Genomic DNA, 22,581 nt, shown 5'->3' on the forward strand with positions numbered 1-22,581 from the left:
CCAATCAGACAAACATATTTGACAATTTATACTTGGAACTCGTAGAACCAGATCTTAACTTGGAAGACTCATTTTAACAATGGGTTTTTTAGGAATGGCGTGGCAGCTGGACAACCTAATGAGTAGCAGGCACAGCAAAAATATTCTAAGATCCTAGTAAACTGAGCCATCTATAAAATTATAATCATTTTTCTCAATTGGAAACATGTCCTAAACAGAAACATAACAGTGTAGGCATGACGTGCAATATGAGATTTCGTTTACAAAGACAAACATCTATAAACAGTGTTCAACCCAGAAATGTTCATAACATGGGTGGGAAGAAATTGAAGGTGGATGGCAGCCCCGGTGTTGTGACCCAGCTTTTCAGTAACCACCCAAAAACAGGCAAGTGGTTACTGAAAAGTGCCGAGTGGTGCGCCCAGCTAAAAGGGGCTGGGGAGAACACTGATAAGTAAGTAGCGTATATGTTGATGAAAATAGATGTATTAGTCTATAGCAGGGGTGTCAAACTCAAATACACAGTGGGTCAAAATTAAAAACTTAGACCACGCATAGGCAGAGAGGCTGCTGGTCTATAGATGCGAGTGATGCTAGGAATTGTAGTAGCGGCACTATTTCAATGCAGCAGCGGGCCATATGCAATTCCAGGGTTCTCCCCAGGCCCTTTTAGCTGGGTGCACCACCCGGCACTTTTCAGCACCCACCCGGCTGTTTTTGGGTGGTTACTAAAGCGTTTGGTCACAATACAGGGGCTGCCACCCACCTACAATTTCTTCCCACCCGGCTTAAAACATTTTCTGGGTTGAGCACTGAATTCATATTTAGGATTTCTTTGGAGGCAAAAAAAAAAGATGTTGCAGGCCAGAGTTTGACACCCCTGTTCTACAGTATGTATCTATGCTGATCCTGATGTAATACAAGACCAAAAATTTACCTTAAATCGCAGAGCTGCTGTTATTCTGAAAATCTGCTAATTCATGGCTGTGGACTACATGTTAAATTTAAGTAATCTGGGCTCACAGATTGGACACCAGAACTAAACGTCCATTCCTGCCATTTGTAGTGAAAGCAAATATGCTTTGGTGTCGAAGGTCTATAAGGAGTTCACAGACCCCAAAAGTCATGTAAAACAGTTAGTTTTGTTCATTTATCACTTCACTTATATATATCTTAATAGTGCAAGAACTCACAATGAACCTAAAATCTCTACGTTCCCCTGAAGAAGCCACACAGCGAAACGCGTCAGAACGAGAGAACTGCATTTTATCATAACTCTTCTTTACAACGTTTATCGTGCATCACATTTCATGCCACGCCATGTTTGGGGTTCAGTTTAGCTTTTTCTAGCTAAGAACTATTCCTTACCCAGCATCAGTTTCAGTAAAATACTTTGTTGTTGCTTTCCTGGTTGTTTTATTTTTGCATGTTTCACTTACTTATATCTTTACAAAGTCATGGTATAACGGTCTCTCAGAGGAGCTTACACTAAAACAAATTTTCTTTGCTCAGAATCGTCCCATACCTTGAGGGTCTACATTTGTATGAACAATAACTTGCCAAGCATTTAAAGAAATCTTTCCATGACCAAATCAGACAAGGAGAAAAAAAATACAGACAAGTTGGGGCAGTGAGCTTTCATCTGCTGTCAGCGTTCACATCGGAATGTTTGAAAGCAACTTCTGCTGTTGGTCTAGACTGGTGCATGCCAAGAGAGAGGTCAAATTATTCCACAAAATTACACAGTTTAAAAAATAAAAAAAGCGAGTGCCCAAAGTAAATTAAAACCATGATTTGTGTGCAAGTTCACACAACAGAGAGTGCTGGTGTGACCGCTTCACATACAGGCCTTTTTATGAGTTAACATCTGCAGCCAAACACATGCTATTAAAGATAGGTCATCATATAAACATGAATGACGCAAGCCCTTACTACGCAGCCGAGTAATTGGAGGAAGAGAGAGTAAGAGACCTAAAAACAGATGTGTCTGCTTATTAATTTACTAGTTGCAAAAAGTGAAAAACTTATAACATTTAATAAAATTCATTAAACATAAAATAGATTTAATGGTGATGGATGATTGTAAACAGGACACAGAAAACATGGCAAGGAGGTCAAATGCAATCTTTCTATTCTTTCAGAATTGAAAAGAAATTCTAAGAAAAAAAAATAGTTGTTCAGGGAACTACAAAATGCTACCCAGGAAAAACTCGTAAAATTTACCATTTATTCAAAACTGAACTCCAGGCAAGCAGCTAAATACACAAATGAAAATACACACAGTAAATGATAGTCGTTTTACTTGCCAAACATCTGAATACGCGCTCATCTGGCCCTTGAGATTTAGACCTGCTGGTGTCATGACTTTTCTGTATTGGTGTTCACAAGTACCTAACTGTGTGCTGTGATTGGGTAATAAAGCGGCAGCAATATACTGATGAGTTCATCACACTGCTCACCTTTTGCCACAATGGACGCCATTTATTAAAACTCTCCACGGCTGGAGAAGATGCACTTTCATCAGTGAACCTGGGTGATCCAACCAACTTGGAATAGATTTCTTGAAAGTCATTTGCTATTTGTTAGCAAATTCCATGCTGGATCACTCAGCTTCACTGATGAAAGTGTATTCTCTTCAGCCTTGGATAGCTTTAATAATCAGGCCCAAGCCAGCACATATGAATGCACGAGGAAAAATTGTACTTGACCCTTGAGCTGCCTGTTCCTTTCCATGTGCCGGAGATTAACAATGGCAGATACCAGGTCAAGTTTTGGTATGTACATTTGTTGCTTTTATTTATTTTTTGCCTTGTGTGTGTGTTTTTTTTTTTTGTTTTTTTTTTATTCCTTACTGGCTATTTTAAGTAGCCCTCTTCTTTCAACCAAGAGTGCATCTTGTTTTATTCTTGGAGGGCATCCTGACTACAATGTAAGTATGAAATTTCATGTGAATACTAAATCTGTAAATACTAAATACTAAAGCTGTAAAGCTGTAAAGAGCGGAACTGCAATTTCTAGCATGTAAAGAAAAAAGAGGAAAATAAAATAAACAGGAACTTTTAATGAAATCCCCAAAACAATATGACAACTGTAAATTTTTAAACAAGACACAGTCACCATTGTATGGTCCCCAACCTAGCAAATCTTTCAATACAGGTACATTTTGGATTGGTGCGACGCTGGCACCGTTTGAGGAGCACAGCGGAGGGCTTGGCGTTGTAAACAACTCTAAAGAGGTAAAGGGATGAGATCATCATCATTACAGATACATTGCTCCCATGGAAAGGTTATAAAAGTGTTGATAATGTAACAGGTTATGGAGCCTAGGCTTATTAAATAAAGCAGAACTAATAATAATAATAATATGCAAAGTGCAAGAACCTGCACACACTATTCAGTCCCCGAATGATTTGACATAAGATTTGCTGGGTTATTTGGCTTTGCACACTTTCACAGCTCTCTGCACTTAATAGAATAATGTTTAGCAGTGTTTAGGGAACCGGGTCATTAGAAGGTTTGTTTATACGAGTGGCATCACTGAGCATTGGAATATCAGAAACAGGAAAGTGAATGGCAGTTCATGGTGAGTCAATCGATTTTTTCAACACTTTGGTTTCCAAGAAAACAAAGTCCACTTACTTTGTTGCCCAATTTTTAATGCCAGAGCAAAGAACGGACTGTTTCTGCAGTTTGTCCAAATGAACTTTGCAACCTTAACGTGAGGTTACTGAAGCTCCCCATTGCTTGCTTTGTATACTTACATAGAAAATGTTACTATGTCTGTGCAGAAAAGCTTATTTAATTGGATAAAAAATTAATACTAGTAATGCTTTATTGCAGCTAATTTCTAAAGCCAGGAGTTTTTTTTCCTGTGATTCCTAAATTCAATAACAAAAGAGCTTTTGCAAATCTAGCAACCACTGGACACCAACACATGGAAGCCCATGTTCTAGTCTTAACATTAAAGCACCAAAATCCTAATAATATCAATACCCTATCTAGGTCACCCTGTATGCTAAAAATATGGCTGAATAGGCATAATGCATGTCATGACCCTTTTAGTTTAAACAAATTCCTGATAATTCTATGTTGGCCTTTCTGCAGAAATTCGTTATCAGTAATGTAATGCTGTTAGAGTAGTATTTAATAAATTTCTCAATTTTTTGCATAAATATATTTAGACTAACCCACAATACACTGCCCAGTAAGTTTCCTACAGTATTTATGCTCATGCACTTATAGCTGTGTCTTCTATGTTCTTCAAGCTCTAAACAAAACAGTAGACCCTATGGTGTTCCCGTTGTACTCCAGCTACCTGGAGAGCTCTTTTAAAGTGACAGTTAGTGACATGACTAGGGACTTTGTACAGCGTTGTGTAATATGTTGGTGCTATATAAATACTGTGTAATAATAATAATACTATATAATAAGGAAAGAAGCTTTGGCTTACTAAGAGTTAAAGGATTTTTTACATAGTTACTGAATTTGTGGACTGTTTATGTGGTTAGACAGGAGTTATTAAAAAGTATTTAATATTAGTGAAAGACTTGCCTTTGGTTTACGAAATAAGCTTTGGAAGATATATGGTTGTGCTTTACCAGTACCAGTAACATGTCTACTTCTAGCAGGCTTGGCATTGACCTGTCCTGCTATATTCTCCATGTAAGTGACGTGATCCCAACATATATGGCCCGATGTCCTCGGACAACCAAGAAACTGTTTAACCTACAAAACTGGAATAATAACCCTGGGGAAAACTAAAATCACACTGTTATGTGTATGAAAAAAGTGTTATTTCTGAGAATACATTTATTACAGTTTTCATAAAGTGCATTGTTTCCAAAAACAAGGTTTAAAAAAACTAAAACCCAATGAAAACAAAAACCATTTGATTTGCTACCTATAATATATATATGTTCCTACATTTTCCTCACTTACTGTATTAAGAATTTATGCTCTTTTTTCCACATTTTGCTGGGATCTTTAAGCCCCACTAAGACTTTTTCTTTTATATTTTAGTCTTCTAGTCTTCTTTAGTCTTCTAGTCTGGTGTTTATGGTTATACTGTACACAGCCTCCTTGTTCAGAGAAGCAAAGGGCAACAATAGTGCATGCACTGAATTTTTTACGCAGTGAAAACATTGTGATCCATGTTAAACACTGTGTACTTACCTACTGTACGTCGGAGATCTTCACATTGGCTGATGTGGGGCAACTTTAGCATCTCCTTCCATTTCTTGCTGCGACCATTCCTCTTTCCACCACCACCTATAACATAAAAGTATACAGTTTTGGTCAAAATTTGGACAAATAATTTATTTACACAGCATCACTTTATTCCATAGTCAAACAAACATAAATCAACAAGCTGTTGGAACATCCTTGATAATGGAAGGGAACATTTCAACCTAATCTTCCACAAATCTAAGTATACATTTTTTAATTCGGCACCTTTGAACCCTGATGAAGTGGGCCATTAAGAACCCAGTGCACTGCTCTCATGGTATCCACCATCATGATTTATAAACACAATAGTCTCCTACCGATTGGTTGGGAATCTTTATTCCTACATCTAACTGTACTGTTTCTGAATTGCTATCTATAGGCTTTTCTATTTGACACCATTGCCATGGCCAAAGAGGCCTCAGAACTGAGCAATATATACTCCCAAAGGGCTATATAGTATGAACCCTGCAGTAAACATATTATAGTGAATACAGCCCAAACTATCAACTAAACATAAAATACAAAAATTAAAACATGTAACATGGGGCAAATGGTGGAACACACAGTACTTTTCTCTTTATAATAGAGTTTAGGGAATTCTTGGCCCATACCCCGAGGGATTATTGCAGACAGGAGAATGATTCCACCTTGGAGAGCTTTCTGAATTTACATTGTCTCTGTTCCTACACAAACTGTATCATTTACATTGTGAAAACCACTTTATCAATTGGTGCCAGAGAAAACAAGTAATCTGCCAAAAAATCCTACATCAGCGGCGGGACTGTCTCCCTAAACGACCCCTCACTCTTTAAAGCAGATGTGTAGTGGAAAAATTTACATTTCGTTAAAAGGCATTGTTTTTTTTTTTAGAAAAAAATGGTTTTATCTTTTTTTATGAAAGTCTATCAACCAATTTGAATAAATGCAATAAAACCATAAGATAGAAGGAGAAGCTCTCGGCATTATTTGCAACGGTCGGTTTGGAAGTAAATGGCATGCATAATCAAACGCCTACACTAAAAGCTGGTCAGTGTAAAAGATATAAAGAGATTCTGGTGCAGAAGAGAAAGATATTATGGATGGTAAAACCTGGACTTACATATATTCTGGTGTTAGGACCTTTTCACACCTGTGTTGTACAACCATGCGGTAGGCTCACCCAGGTGCACAGCAAGCTGCTGGTAACCAGGTTTGCACATGGCTGAAGCACAAATGTTCAAGCGGCAAAGCAGCTAAAAGCGACTCTGTTGTTGGGCCTGCCAAAGGGACATACAAAGAATGGTTCCCAAAGGTTGGGACTTGAGTCCCAGGAAATGCTGCAGTTCACCGTGGGTCTGAAGCACTCCTTACACTGACTGCGAGTTGTCATTTCAGAAGGGACAGATTGACCGTAACTTAAAAAGCAATGTAAGTTTGCCTTTAAAGGGCAAAGTGATACCTTTTAATAGTCCACCAACCTTCGACAAAACATTCTTGACCATTCATGCTTACAATCCCCCTGCTCTGTTGAAGCCCCTTATTTTGAATATGCTCTAATTGGCCCATGCTTTTGGTATGAAGGTACATAAACCTACCCAATGTGACAGTGCTCAGAACTTAGCAGCCAAAAACTAGGCTCTAACATAGGGACAGTAATATAGTTTACCTGAGTCACCTCTTTAGGTTGATTCGAAGAGGACTGCTGCATGGGGTGGGGGCAATTAGCATCAATACATTGCACAGAAGGTAGGCTATCAGAAGGCACTGCCATCTACAATAAACAGGTAGGAGATTTTGAGTATTCTTTAGGTAAATGAAAACCTAAACCTAATACCAATTACTTTGCAAAGTTACTATGATTTTTTTATTCAAAAATTTTGTTTTATATTGTTTTCTTTTTATAGTTCATAGTTCAATGCTGCTGATCTCTTGCAACCTCTATTCACATGCATGCACTCCAGCGATGGCTAAAAAGTTTTCTTCCGGTCAAGTTTACTTATGGTTACAACAACTCATTATGCCTTAGTAATGTGTTAAAATTTCCCATTTTATATGACAGGGTCACAATGCAGCAAAGCAATCGGGTGATGGGGATAAAGCAGTGTCACCCTTACCAGAAAGTCCCTATAGAAGGGTATGGCATGATCACAATATTTTTTTAGATACAAAGATTTTTAAAATATTTTAACATGTTAAATCTTTTGATGATTGTATTCACACTAAAATTATAATAATAATATACTTTTAGAATATATTTTAGGTCTCTAACAGTCAATGGCATTTTAGTGTTGGATAGATCAGCGATGTTCTCAATGTTCTCTATGTTGTCTGGAATCCACAGAAGCAGGACATAACTGGGAAAAACAAGCTTACTTTCCAGCTTCAAGTCCAGAACTTTGTAATACATCACTCCCATACCAAGCACATCCAAAAAAACAGTGAGAAATTGGCTTTTTGCAAATTTCCAAATGAATATTTGCAATCTGCCTAGAGGGTTCTCCTTTAACTTGGAAGGTATGAAACCTGTGCAGGTGTGAGTGACATCAGCAGTCGTCACAAAGTATTTAACACTATGGGATCTTTCCTCTAGTGCGGTCAAACAGAGCCAGATTGAGTCAGCTACTTCCACATGAGAAGAAGCCAAGTATATGAAGGTACAAGACCTGGAATGACAGAGGTAAATAGTGATCATCCGGAGAGTCCAGCCAAAACACACACACTGCGCCCAGACCTTCAGCTTCTTCCGACATCGCAGAGCGGCACTACACACTGACCCAGCGCTGATCATCCACAGATAGCCGTGAGCAAAATACACACCGCCTGTCCTGAAATGTTTCCCCAGACACCGAAAAACACAAGCAGAATAAACAAGGAACGCCATTCAGCGTCAACGGCAAGCTATCAAAGAGATAAAACCACATATGCTAGCAAGATATTCATCATTTTCCATGATACTAACGTCTGTCTGTGATGTATTTCAAGTAGAAATTTTTTAAGAAAGTCTAGTACTGATGGATGGACACAACATCTGTCTGGCCTTGCATAAAAACTTCAGTGCAGACAGATGTTGAGTCAATCCCAAACGTAAAAGAAACAAAGTAAAGAATGTGTTAACCTAATCCCTAAATTGGAATATAATCTATAACAGGTTAATGTACCAATGGTTACACAATCTGCAGCTTGTTAAGACCTTTTATTTTATTTTTATAGGGTGACACAGTCTTTCTCCATCTTCCAATTGTGCTCGTGTTGCCATTTTGTCATGCAAGCTTTGTGTGAAGATTATAAACAGTCATTTCAACACACAATGCAAGCATGTTCCAGTGTTGTCACCACAACAGCAACACTTCTACAGTATTCTTCTCACTAATAAAAATTCCCCCAATGACAGGGTCACTGGTTTGGGGATCATTTACACCAGCGGTCACCAACCAGTGGTCAGAAATTTTTAGTGGTCCACAGAAAAATATGGACATTATTTGCAATTTTTAATCAAACAAAATTAATATCCTAATAAATTCCTATATTCTGAATGACAATTATCGCCCTATTATTCAACTAAATTCACAAACTGTACTAGAGATGGAAAGACATGGGAGGCGCAGCGTGACGTCAGTGTAGTGTTAAGTTGTATGAGGCAACCATTGCCGAGCCATACGCTTCAGTATTGTTTCACCATTACAACAGTCACCCCGCTCCGCCAATACCGATTCTCATCTGATTGTTTTATTTTATTTGTTTATTTCTCAGGTGCTCTTTGTGTTAGTATGACCTTACTGTGTATTTTGTTAAATTTAATGGCATCAAATAGTTTGATTTTGATAACCATCATTTCTTGTTTGGTCTTAAGCCGCATACACACGTGCAATAATAGTCGTTGGAAAGGATCTTTCACGACTATCACTGCACTATGCATGAACGAGTGCAGTACATACAGCACCATTCTGCTCTATGCAGAGGGGAGGGGGAGAACAACAGAGTGGCACCCTGCTGCGCGCTCTTCCCCTTTCCTTGCTTTAGGATCGTTAGTCGTCCATCGTCCATGGATTCGCCAGGACGGCCATTCGGATGATGGACGACTGGTGCTGTACACACACCAGATTCTCAACCGATATCGGCCCTGAGCCGATTATCAGGCAAGAACCTTTGGACGTGTGTACGTAGCTTTAGACTGGAATGAAATAAACCCATAATGAGTAAGAAAAAGCAAACAAATATTTTGCATTAGTAATACCAAAGATAATGCAAGTAATGAAAATAGTGACAATAGTAATACCTCACTTAACCGTGAGCTGATCAATGAATCAGAGCTTCCACAGTCCTTGTCCAGCACCATTAGGAAGATCATTATTCTACAAATGTATTCATATTTTTAAAAACATTTATAAAATTGTTCCGCAAGTTTTAAAATTATGAATTTATTGGCCCGTGTGGTCCAAAAGATTGGCGGCCGCTGATTTACACCGATAAAAAATAAAAAACTTTGTTTAATCCCTCTCAGGGCAGCTAGTCCCCTAAAACCTGTCTGCAGACCCATGCCTTCCTCATGTACTCCAGTGTGGATTTCCTGATGGTGACAACAGTGGACAATACCTGTGTAACGTGTTGGCATGGTTGCTTTCAACCTCCAAAGGGAAAATATGCAATGGGTAGAAAATGCAGAAAAACTAGGAGTCAGGGATATTGTGTTGCCATCCTATAACAAAGTTATTAAAAAGAAAGCTTCTTAAGTTTTTAAAATACTGCTATTATTTTAGAAAGTAATTCTGCATGGTCACGTTAATGTGAGATTAACTATATACATAAAAGCAAAAAGTACTGAGAACAGAAAAGCGAGTTTGCAGAATGGCAAAAAAACTGGAGCGTTAGAGATGGGATGTATAGCGGTAATGCCCAAGCTACCCCTCTTGATATAGCAAGTGTCATACATCTTCATAATAATTTTCATCTTCATAAAATGAAATCATTTATGAAAAAAAATCTTTATATATTTATACAAGATTCAATTCATATTTTCCAGCTAGATCCCGGATTGCACATATGTTTGGCTACACTTTCCGGAACTCACCCTGCTCACGTAAGGCCTGGCCTTTTAACAGTGTTTATACTCCAGGGAGAAGTGACATCTGAAAGCCACTTAAGGACGTCACTGGCGAGCAAGCAGAAAGATGCGAAAGCGGCTCGCTCAGAGGTGAGTGGTGCCTCCCGGGCGTTCGTGGGACATCTGTGCAGAACGTCACATCTGCTCTCGGCTAGCATGCTCACGTTAGTCGAGTAAGTTGTGTTTCTCTTGCAGTGTAAACAGTTTTTCCAAAGCAGTACACCATATTTACATGGAAAGGGAAACGTGCATAGTCACAAATTCCATGAAACAACTTCTGGAGAACAAGAGGACAATGCTAGATGGACTTCACGTTTGCAGATTTTACCCTCATTTTGTTACTACTTACAATGCCACTCTCCGGGAGAACAGTCAATTCTCTCGCTTCTTTATTCTTCTACAAATGTGTCTCATAAGCTATGTTATAAATATGTATATAAAGAGAAAAATATTACTATTATGTGTTTGTGTCACTTTTAAACTGAACCCGTCCTTTTGTTAAGAAGGCGTACAGCAACAAAAATTGTAAAGCCCAACTAATATAAAAAAGGATTAAAAAAACACAATGGGGTGGATTTATTAAGGAAGCACGATCTCCTTCAATTAAAATTTTTATTTTACAAAGTATTTTTACTTCTTTGTGAATGAATTATAAAACAAATACCAAACCTAGGGCAGTGAGCAAAAAAAGTTTATATTATATATACTTTTATACAATTTTCCTGCTAATGAAAAACTTTAACTGAACGTTGTACACCTGCTGGATTTTAACCCAGAATCCTGATCATTTGTTCCAGGCAACAATAATCTAGCATGTGTATTATTATTATTATACAGTATTTGTATAGCGTCAACATATTACGCAGCACTTTACAAAGTCCATAGTCATGTCACTAGCTGGATCTCAAAGGGGCTCACAATCTAATGTCCCACCATAGTCATATGTCTTTACCAGAGTCTAAGATCAATTTTGGGGGGAAGCCAATCAACCTTTCTGTATGATTTTGGAATGTGGGAGGAAACCCACACAAACACGGGGAGAATATGCAAACTCCATGAAGATAGTGTCCCGGCTGAGATTCGAACCTGGGATCTAGCACTGCAAAGGCCAGAGTGCTAACCACTGTGTAGTTTCAATTCACATGGGTAGCTCCTGCGCCAGTTCCCAGACATCTACTATCCACCAGAATGCTCCAATCACTTTGCACATTCAAAAGAACAACCACCCAAGAAGCCATGGGTGGGATGCTACAGAACAAGGTCAATGGTTGCCTGCAGCTGAGGAAACTGTAATTGCACCCCAACTTCAAAAGTCATTTTGAACTACTCCTAAATCTTGGTCTGCATTCTTATTTTTAGCCAACCGTTCTGTGTCTCTTTATGGTAGCTATTCTTTTGATTAGGATTTGACCTTTTTATTATTTTACAAAGGTATAGGTGGGCATTTGCCTTCAGCCTCTTGTATGTTGTATACCTCCCCTTATTAATTGCTACCCTTGTTCCTTGGCCAGTGACTGGAAAATCATTAAAAATGCAGACAGCCAGGTATTAAGTATTTCTTAGAAGGAGTTCAGCAACTACCGCCTTAATAATATTTCTTTACAGGTCTACCTTTTCGGAAACCAGGGAGCAACTAATATTCAGCCCAATATCCTACATCCCCTATATATTTCCAATATAAAATATATCCTGATATATAATGAGCAGACTAGCAGTACAACGTCCATAAGGTAGAATCATCAATGCTCCTAATATATCCAAAAAGCGGACTTTTTATTTCCTGGACCAGTTCTGCTCAGGAATAACATAACCAAAATAGTAATGGTGACACGCATACCCTATTTTTTCCCACTTTTAGATTACTATATGGGCTGCCACATACAATGACAGATAGGCAAACCAAGAAAAACAAATTGCCAAAACAAGGAAAATGACCATATTAAAAGATATGAATTTTCAAGTGTAACCTAAATGTTTCTACTTATGTCTGTGTTGGAAAGATTTCCAATTACTTCCTACACTTGAAGTCAGATATTTTCCCAATGGAGAAAGACAAAATCCTAGATACAGCAGGTTAGCATCCTTCTCTTCTCGGCCCAATCTTGCATTAGGTTAAGTATTCCACTTAAAGAAATATGGCAGCAGTTTCCATTAGACATTTCTAATATAAAGCCAAGCAATGTTAGAATTTAGCAGCATGAGGAAAGGTGGTAAACGCTAGTTGCTGACCTTCATCAGCATTAATACTTGGGGAACAGCACAGAAATGTTGCCTTAAATCCTGGGAAATTCCCACTTTCTAATAAAAAGCAAGACAAAAGCTGAAAACAAAAGGACAGGGAATAGAATACAAAGCTTTAGAGGAAAGCAGAGGATAAGGATCAGACAAGTATGGAGAGACAAAAGATGCACCTGCAGCCAGGTAGTACACTTTTATAAAGGACTTATCACAGGTAATAAACAATAGAGTGTATGTGTTACAAAAACACATAAAGCTTGGCAGAATGAATATCTATGTTGTGTTTCCAGGTTGTCTGCGTTTTAAGCCAGCCTAGTGTAAATGACAATTAATGGCACGGAGAATGGCATTCACATGGTGAAGTGGGAAGTCCGCACCATTACAAAGGAAGCCATGAGCAGCCGGTTACCACATTGAACGCAGAATAACAATGCTATGTAAACAATCTAAGTGCATTGCATACCCTGGATACTGCAGTTACCATGTCAAACATCTTCTGTTCTATATTAACTCTTCAAATCCTGGGATAATATTAAGGGAAATCTAGTCTGTAGGGTTTTATTTCAGACTTGAAGACTGCAGCATTTAGCATTAATAAAAAGCTATTTTCATACAAATTCCTGCATTTTCTTCTGTAACATTTCCACTGTAGGGGCCCAGGGACTATGGTGTGTTGTGGTTCACATTGATGTGTGTTATGTAATGTGTTAAGGAAACCTGTGTGGATGTGGGCTGCCAAAAATAATTAGACATACACTTGTATTTTTTTGCAAAAGACAACACACACAATAGTGTACTGCTATAATGTGATGCATGCTATAATGTGCTGCAATGAACAGTTTTTTTTCTACAAAGCAGCTACAGGTTAGGAAGAGAAGCCTGTCCCCTGCCAGCATGCTGGAGACTGGGATCTTTGCTCCAAGCAAGCATTGCATAGATCTGATCTCAAAGCCAGAGTAGTTTTATCAGCAGGGGATTTGCGCTTGCTAAGGGTAGTGCTATAAGTCTAACTTTGAACAAAGGTGTCAGACTGCTTTCCTAAGGAGTAGAAGGGTCCCACTCTACAACTGCTGGCAGGAGGACAGGCTTTTCTACTCAGGCTGTGACTGTTTTAGAATGAAGAAGAATGAACTGTAAGATACTGAACACCTTTTATTTTGATGCTGCAGAAATCTTTTAAAGGGATTTGTTCAGTTGGACTTTAGGATAAATTGTACTCTTGTGATTCTTCTATGCTGGGCAAAGTTACAGGTTTACATATATTTCCCAATGTACTCACATAGTCACCTTCACCGCTTCTCCACCAGAAGCCCCATGTGAACTGCAAGGCATAGAAGAGAGGTAATGTTTATCTGCATATTTGTTTCTAGTATTGCAGAATGATGTCAAGGATGAGGTGGTAAAAATCAAACATGCCTGTGCATTATGCATCAGTACCAATGCTTGTAGTCCCCACTGAAATGTGGCCGGTCAATTGGAAACTAAAGCTTCAAAATAAAAAAATGTGACTAGGTAGGTCTTTTACATCACATCACTTCCCAATAGAATAAACGTACCCACCTAATTGCAATTTGTTTTTTTTTTTATTTACACCCAGCAGTGCCATCTCCTGGCATCTTACAATGAACTGCCCCCCATGTTTTTTTTGGGAAGGAACATAACCTGTGCTTTCTGCAATAAACCTGCAGAATTATAGTCTGGCTTTAAAATGCTGCAGGGAAATTGGTAGACAGAGTGCTGTGACCCTATAACAGAGCCTGAAACTTCATGATAGAATTATGGGCATAATTTTAAAGCGTAATAAAATCTACTAACAGGCAAGTTTTTCTTATAACAGAAGTGACCATCAAGTCTTTCTGTCAAAAATCTTCCTACCTGCTTATTGACGTGTGAAGGCTAAGCTCAGTGAACTGTCTTGGCATGACTCTGTGCCAGGGTGAATTGGCTCCTGTGTGCATGCGCAGGTGTTATATCATCCTGACCAAGCCAATGAACGATGCTGATCACAGAAGAAGTCAATTAGCAGCAGCAATGGCGTGATAAGGGACAATGCAGCTATTGCAGCACTGAAGGAGGATATTTTAGCAGGTTAGCCTGCCATAATAAGCTAAATTCCGCTTTGAAGAATGCTACAGATTTAGGCAGAATATAAAATATGACTTAGGTTTGTATATACCAGTGTTCTCCCCAGGCTCTTTTAGCCGGGCACACCACCCAGCACTTATCAGAAACCACCCGACTGTTTTTGGGTGGTTAGATATGAGTTGGGTTACAATAAAGGGACCACCACCTGCCTACAATTTCTTCCCGCCTAGCTTAATTTATGAGCACTGTATATTATAATTAAAAAAATACAATCAATCCAAGACATACAGTATAAGTGAGACATGATGATATATGCTAACCCAATGGTAGGTATCCCTTTATTTCCCGGTGTTAGTTGTACAATGCAGAGCAGGTGGTAGGAAGGGTTAAGCTTGGCGCATAGAGCTAGAGGGTTCCCTGAGCCAGTCATTGTTCACCGGTGTCGGCCCCTGACGTCAGACAGTGCAGCACTCAGTGAATCCACTGTTGGTTCTTGTGGGAAAACACCTCCACAGCTGCATGGAATGGGCCAAAAAGGAACAAAACCTCCTCTCATGTGTTGTAGCACAAAATAAATAGCCCAGGATATAGCTTGTTCAAGGCTCTCCGTGCTCACGAGGTAATTACTTTCCGCTAAGTCACATGCAGGAAGGTGAGGGAGACAGAACGCGGTGTCAATGTCAGCCAGACACTTGGAATGTTCAGGGGACAATAGATAAATTGTGAACGCTACAAAACCAGCAACACAACACGGCTTAACATCAAATCATACACACGTTCATGTCGTCACTATGTAACACACAGGCGACAACACATCTGACTGTCATTTATACAGACCTTGAGATTTACATTTCACCTGCATTGCTCAGGGAACATCAGGTGAAGAAAAGCTTCAATGCCTTTTACACTAATAAATCCAACATAAACATAATACTAGTGCAACATTCAAAAATCATTGTCAATGTTGTGGTATTTCATTTGCTAAAACAACTGCAATGTTTTATTTTTTTCCACAGTTTTTTTTTGTCTCCTATACCTCACCCTGCGGGCTCTTTGCAGCCATCATCAGAATCAGAAATAGGTACAGAACGCTCTCACCCCTCAAACGTGCCCGAAAAGCGATCATTATAGCAAGACCAAAAGGTAGTTCAATGAAAAGCAGATTAAAGATTGAATGTAAATAACTAGATTGTAAGCTCTTCGGGGCAGGGTCCTCTCGTCCTCCTGTGTGTCTGTATCTGTCTGTCATGTGCAACCCCAATTTATTTACAGCGCTACGTAATATGTTGGCGCTATATGAATCCAGTTTATTTTTACAATAATAATAATTATATTATTAATAACAATACCAATAATAAATAAATAATAAAGGCATTGACTCTACTGGCAGTAAAATGGATGTTTTTTACAAATTTATTTCAACCCCCTCAAAATGCCCAAGGACTGGCTTGCACAACCGCAAACATATTATGCAATATAAGGAGGAGGAAGCTGTTTGTTGCTTCTAGGGGGAAAAGTGCACAATGCAATACTAAGGGCTGCTAATGCAGAATACTGCTTAAAATACACTTATTTGGACAACTCGACCATTATTCAGGGGATTTGGCTATGTTTTTAAAATGTACCTATAAAGAATTCATTAGCCACCTCCAAATTGTTTTGGTGCTAAAAATTAGGCATTTTAGCTTACACTTTTATAGCAATTTAGTTTATATTACATGATTGCTGTACATTCCAACCCACAATGGCGGTAATACGCATCACAAATACAGGAATGTGCAATAAGAAAAAAAGAATTCTTATTAAATAAGAAAGGGAATGACAAATAGGTTTCTGCAGAATTTGCAGAATTTACCATTTCTGAGCATCCATAACCTATATGGTCCGGTGTTGAAGCATTCATTAACTCAGAATTTTCGCTTTACATAAAAGGGTGGACAACCCTTTAATATAAAAGTAAAAATTCTGTTCTAGGTGATCGAGAATGAATGGGAGCGCAAAGCCTCCGGGGATACCCACGTCACGAATCCCGGAAGGCTCTCGGATGCTACTTGTGCGCATGCCTGAGCATTGTGAAAAAGGGAAAAAATTGCTGATCTTCCGCATGCATGCGCGGTGAGATCAGTAAGTTTTTTTACAGCCTACATCACCCGATCTTGCTCCTGGGTCAGGTGATGTAGGAAGAAGAACCAGGAAGAACAGGAGAGGATGGTGCGCCAGCCCGAAGATGGATGCTGGGGCGACGCAGGACACGATGAAAGAGACCCCTGGATGGATCGGACTGCCCTGCGCAATTGAAGTGGATTTTTTGTGTTTTGGGTTTTGTTTAGTTTAGTTCCTCTTTAACCATTTCTTGCAAGCCATTTTGAGCAGTAAAACTGCTAGTCTGAACACAGCCTAATGTAAACAAGGCCTAAGTGGACCTGCAGGGCAAAGCAATAGGTTAGCCCAATGTAGAATATGCTTACTTTTCTTGCAATACATGAAAGAAGTAGTAGTTAAACAAAAGAAAAAATGAAAAAAAAAAAGCCACAAGCAAATGGAGTTGTAGCTTTTGCAGGACTAAGCTTTCCCACGGAGACAGTGCCTGTCAACTACTTGGTGGCAAGGGCTCCCAAGGCCAATGAACCTGAGTGATGCTCTTGCCACTTAATCAAGAAATAAAACCTCTGTAAGGATAAGCTATACAGGAAAATAACCATATAAAGAAAATTAAAGATTCATATACAATATATATGTAGCCGAATAGTACATACTGCTGAGCTGCATGCTTACACCAGCATACAAATACAGTCCGGTACGACAAGCATTTACAGATACAAATACAGCTAAAGAGAATTCCTATTTACAGAATAATAATGTAGCTAACATATGAAGTGGAGCATGCTTAAAAGAAGGTTTAGTCATACTTCATGATCAAACAGTGTTCTTGGCTAGCACTTGATTAACCTCTTTCCTATCAATAAGGCTCTGTGTTTATTTGTATACTCCACCCCTAGCAGAGAGTGATTACAATCACAAGTGTGCTCACTAATCTTTCATTAATTAACAGTATGACATCTGAATCCATCAGTTAAGCCGTCTTGCCAGAATTGTGACAAGTGGCATTATGTTCCAGGCTGACTTTATTACGCACGCAGCACAGCAATGGTAAAGGATTTTGTTTGTGTGTGTTTTGCATTTTTTTTTGTTGTTGTTCATTTTCTTTTCTTTCCAATTTCACTATAACAGCTTGTGTTGAGTACATATTCTTATATATACATTTTAATGGATAGATATCTATTTTACATCTATTACTTTACTAATATTGTTATTATTACAACATTTTACTGTTCAACTTTTTTTCTTTCTGTGATCTCCAGCCTTTTGGCTCTTTTTTTCATAGTGGGGGGCACTGACAAATTCAATATACCTAAGCAATGTATGCCATCAAAGCCACAAAAAGTCTCCACTGCGTGACTGAGCAACAATGCAGAAGCAAGATAGTTACTGAGAGTCACCCAAAAACAGCATTTGTCATTTTACTTGATATGCAGGGTCACATTTTTGCAAACGATTTAATCTGAACCTGTCCCCAGGCTTTCAACATTATTTACATATATTAAACAAGCAAAAAAAAAAAAAGATTTAAAAGAAGCTATTCCCAAAACTCTCTAGCTGAGATTTTCAAGGATCCTCAAGCATCACAATAAAGAATTCAAAGTGGTTTGAGATATTTTCTGATCTTTTAGAAACACCTGCTGGTTGTTTACATTAGAGCAGCACGCCAAGAGTGGCTTTCCCTAGAAAAAGGCTAAGATTTCTGTGTCACTGTTTTGAACTTTGAAAATGAAAATGTTAGTGTGCCTTTTATGGGCACAGTATTACTTCAAGCTGTGGAATTGTTTGCAGTAAGTCTGTGGTTAGGCTGTGAAGTTTATAACAGGAAGAGTGGTAAAGCTGTGAAATTTTTTATCACATGAAGTAGTAATGAAAAAAAAAAAACAATAACATTTTCACTCCATCTTCCCCAAAGGTCCTCACCTGAAAAAAAATACAGGGAAACATAATAGTGTCGCAAAGAAGAACCTCCATGCTTGCATTGCATCATTGGTGTCAATGAACAAGGGGGGGGCATGATGATTTCTTTGCTTCAACCATGTGACCATACCAACACTTTGCCATTGGCTGTTAGTCCTGAACAGTGTGACGGAGAGGAGATCACATGTCTCGCCATACTCAGAACTTAGTATAGGGCAGGGGTCAGCAACCTTAACTATCAAAAGAGCCATTTTGCCTCCTCTTCCACTAAAGAAAAATAGTCTGGAGCCGCAAAACATAACACAGTTTATAAACTTAAAAGTTTTAATTTTTTTAATTTTACCTGTTACAACAAGTGTGCATGTGTAGGCTACTTTGAAATTAATTAAACACTGAACTATGCCCCTAGAAGCCACCAGCTTCTAACGTATCATCCTGTTACATAGCTGGAGGCTTCTAACGTAACAGGGTAGATTTTTTTGATGGGCACAGTTCTTTATGTTCTGATGATGCCTTAGCGATGAAATTTTAAGGGGTGTTAGCCACAGGTGTCCCTCATTTGCAGCTTTAATTTTGTTCACCTGTACCCCCCAATCTTGAGTAATTGGGGTTCAGGTGCTAGAAGCCTCCAGCAATGTGTAACAGGGTAGATTATTTTGATGGGCAGAGTTCTTTATTTTCTGACGATGCCTTAGCGATTTAATTGTAGGTGGTGTTAGCCATAAGTGTCCCCCACTTGCACCTCTATTTTGGTCACCTGTACTGCCTCCCCCCTGTTCCAGAGAAATTGGGGTTCAGATGCTAGATGTTTCCAGCAATGTGTAACAGGGTAGATTTTTTTGATAGGCAGAGTTTTTTTGAATTTTTAGGAGGTGTTAGCCACAGGTGTCCCGTACTTGCACCTCAAATTTTGTTCACCTGTACCCCCTTCCTGTTCCAGAGAAATTGGGGTTCAGGTGCCTCCAGCAATGTGTAACGGTAGATTTTTTTGATGGGCAGAGTTCTTTATGTTCTGATGATAGCCTAACAATTAAATTTTAGGGGGTGTTAGTCACAGGTGTCCCCCACTTGCACCTACATTTTTGGTTTTGTACATCTCCCCATTCCAGAGGAATTGGGGTTCAAATGAGGGGGATGTCATTGTACACACCCAGTGGTAGATTTATTTCACTGGTAGATTTTTTTCATTAGATCACCGGATAGGGAATCCCCCTCCTCCGCATTGTCTTGGGAGGAAGGGGATCCCCCATCAGAGATCTCCCCGCGGCAGCGGAAGGGAGCCACAACAAGGAGGCTGAAGAGCGGCATGCGGCTCCGGAGCCGCAGGTTGCAGACCCCTGGTATAGGGTATTGTCATCCACTGCAGTAGCAGAAAAAGTAACGGGTGAACAAGAAATAAAAGTGGGGAAGCCTATTGCAAAGACATTGATATTTTACCCTTCATAAAAGAATGTTATGGCTACATTTTTAAAACTAATATTATCACAATACTGAAATTATTAGGAAGTTCTTAGCGAGTAATAAGTAGTACGGGAACCCTACAACTTAAGTCACTATATGGAAATAACTAGCAAAGTCTAGATCAATGTCTCTTAAACAGAAATAGATACGAATACATAAAAAAGCTAAAAATCCTTGCAAAGTAGTTTATTCACCTAGCTCTATTTTTTTGTAGAAAAAAAAGAAAACTACTCAGATAATTACAGCACTCTATTCTGACATATGAGGGATATATAATGAATGGTATGTAATCACAAGTAGGAGAATGTTTTAAATTAATGATATCCAGTCAGTTAGGCGGTAGCTGGGTGAAGCTGGCAGCGACTCCAGTATTTACGCAAGTGGTGTATATAAATACTTATCAGTGACTTGCAGAGCACTTGTCACATCATGTGCGTGCTAAAGGATCTGGGTATAAGTGAACAAGCCTGCTTGATAAGAAAAGCCAGCTCTGTTCTCATCTCAGTGACAACTGCCATTTCTGCAAAGAATGTAAGCAGAAACAAAACCAAACCAAAAAAGAAAGCCAAAGTAAAGCAGATTAGCCAAAGCACAACCGAACAAAATATTGCATGAACTGGAAACTTGAGTGGCATTGTCAACGGTTCTTGAACAGTTGAAGCTAAAAACAGAATATCACTTTATACAAAAACTGCCCTTAATCTGACACAAAGATAACCACAAGAGGGAGAACTAAAACTACAAAATACTGCACTATCCCCAAAGTACCCTAATAATTAATTAATAGTACCCTAACTAATTAATACCCTAACACCAAAAAGAGCCATGAATAACAATCATACTGGTGGCTTCAACCTAAAAATGTATGATCTTCGTAGACCGCTAGAGAAATATACAACATAAAAACCAACACACATTTGCCCAAAATTATTCCAAATTTTGAACACATTTGACTGTAGCATTTTGTTTCAATTAAAAAAAAAAGATAACATGTTTTAGACATGCAATTTAAAGAATTAGTGTGCATTTATACAACTTTTAAAGTGATGCCATCATTGGAGAAAAGTATTAAAACCTGCACAATTTGCTTGCTAAATTTAGTAAATAAGTTTATGTAAAATTTAGGGATTAGGTAAGCCAGGCTGTGTAAAACAAAGCATTGTAGTTAAGAAGTTTAATAAATTCAAAGCCCAGGCTACCCCCTTCCATCCAAGTCCATTTTTCAATTATGTAAAGCAAAAAAATAAATAAACGTAAAGACAATAGAAGTGCCATTATAATACCATTTACAACATATGCATTCTGGATATGATATCAAAATTACCTAATTTTTGAGTCATTTCAAAATAGCATTAGGAAAGGAATATATTAATGACTTTCCAAGTGTACTTTACCCTGCTTACAATAGAACTAAAGCCTATGTACAGTGCTGTTAAGCAACATGAGGGTAAGTCAGTCATGCATAATACAGACTTGGCCAGGAAGACAGCTGATAACCTATAGACAATGTCACTGGAGATTAGAGAGGCCCCAGCTAAAGAATGTGTCACAGTTCTGATAATGCAAACGCTCAGAAAACTTGAGAAGACAATATGTACATTGATGACATGTCACATTGTGAGGTCTAGCTTTGTATAATTTATTTCAACTTGCTGGGCGGTTCATTTCTGTCCAGATTTATATGTCTAAAAGCGATACATTGTTTTTCATGAAAATTTATTTTACAGTATAATAATAGTATAAGTACAAAAAAATTTGAAACACAAAATCATGTCAAAATAATAAAATAGATACATTTGAAAAAAAAAAAAATTATACTCATACTATATTATACTGTAAAATCAATGTTCATGAAAGACAATGTACTGCTTTTAGACATATAAATCCATTGTATTGCATTCAATACAGATATTTAGTATTGAATGCAATACAAGATAATTTGAAATTGCCGCCACTCCCCCAACGCACGGCCGTACGCACCGTCACCGGGAACTCCTGGATGACTTATCAGATGCAGAGGATGCGAGAGGACAGGATCGCGAAGAAGGAGGCCGGTAATAAAGGACCAGGATAACGGACGGGGTACACCCAAAATTTAAGATTTTTTAGATATGGTAGGTATTTACCATATGGCCCAATTTTTGTGGACGCTTCGACTATCTGATGCAGTGGCGGACTAATCCAACAGTGGGCACCTGGGTAGAACTGGGTTGGAGGCCCTGTGGGAGTGCCTGTTGGCTAGGGGGATTTGGGGGTTCATGTTCAAGACCTAATTTGCCTCTCCTTATGTCCACCCTAAATTATATGCACCATATACACAAAATGATCCTGACATTCCTTCTAAAGCTTGTGTGCTTCTAAGCTTGTAATAGCTTGGGGAAGGCCATTTTCTGTTCTGTACAAGGCCTCTGCAGAGTCCTGACCTCAACCCAACTGAGCATTTTAAGGTAAAATTAAAAAGTAAAATGCCA

General features: G+C 38.6%; 1 protein-coding gene across 3 annotated transcripts in view; it reads right to left on the bottom strand.

Annotated features, from left to right (window-relative positions):
* The window catches only part of GRK4 (G protein-coupled receptor kinase 4), a 136,352-nt gene that overhangs the window by 75,111 nt on the left and 38,660 nt on the right, over positions 1 to 22,581 (bottom strand). For 2 of the 3 annotated variants that reach the window (XM_072406514.1, XM_072406513.1), the window contains exon 2: positions 5,173 to 5,268. The exons of the other annotated variant lie outside the window; for it this stretch is intronic. In XM_072406514.1, the coding sequence (XP_072262615.1) occupies positions 5,173 to 5,268 (96 nt within the window). The remainder of the gene's footprint in view (positions 1 to 5,172; positions 5,269 to 22,581) is intronic. 3 annotated transcript variants of the gene reach the window in all.

The sequence above is a fragment of the Pyxicephalus adspersus genome, chromosome 3 (genome assembly GCF_032062135.1).
Source record: "Pyxicephalus adspersus chromosome 3, UCB_Pads_2.0, whole genome shotgun sequence".
NCBI classification, from domain to species: domain Eukaryota; kingdom Metazoa; phylum Chordata; class Amphibia; order Anura; family Pyxicephalidae; genus Pyxicephalus; species Pyxicephalus adspersus.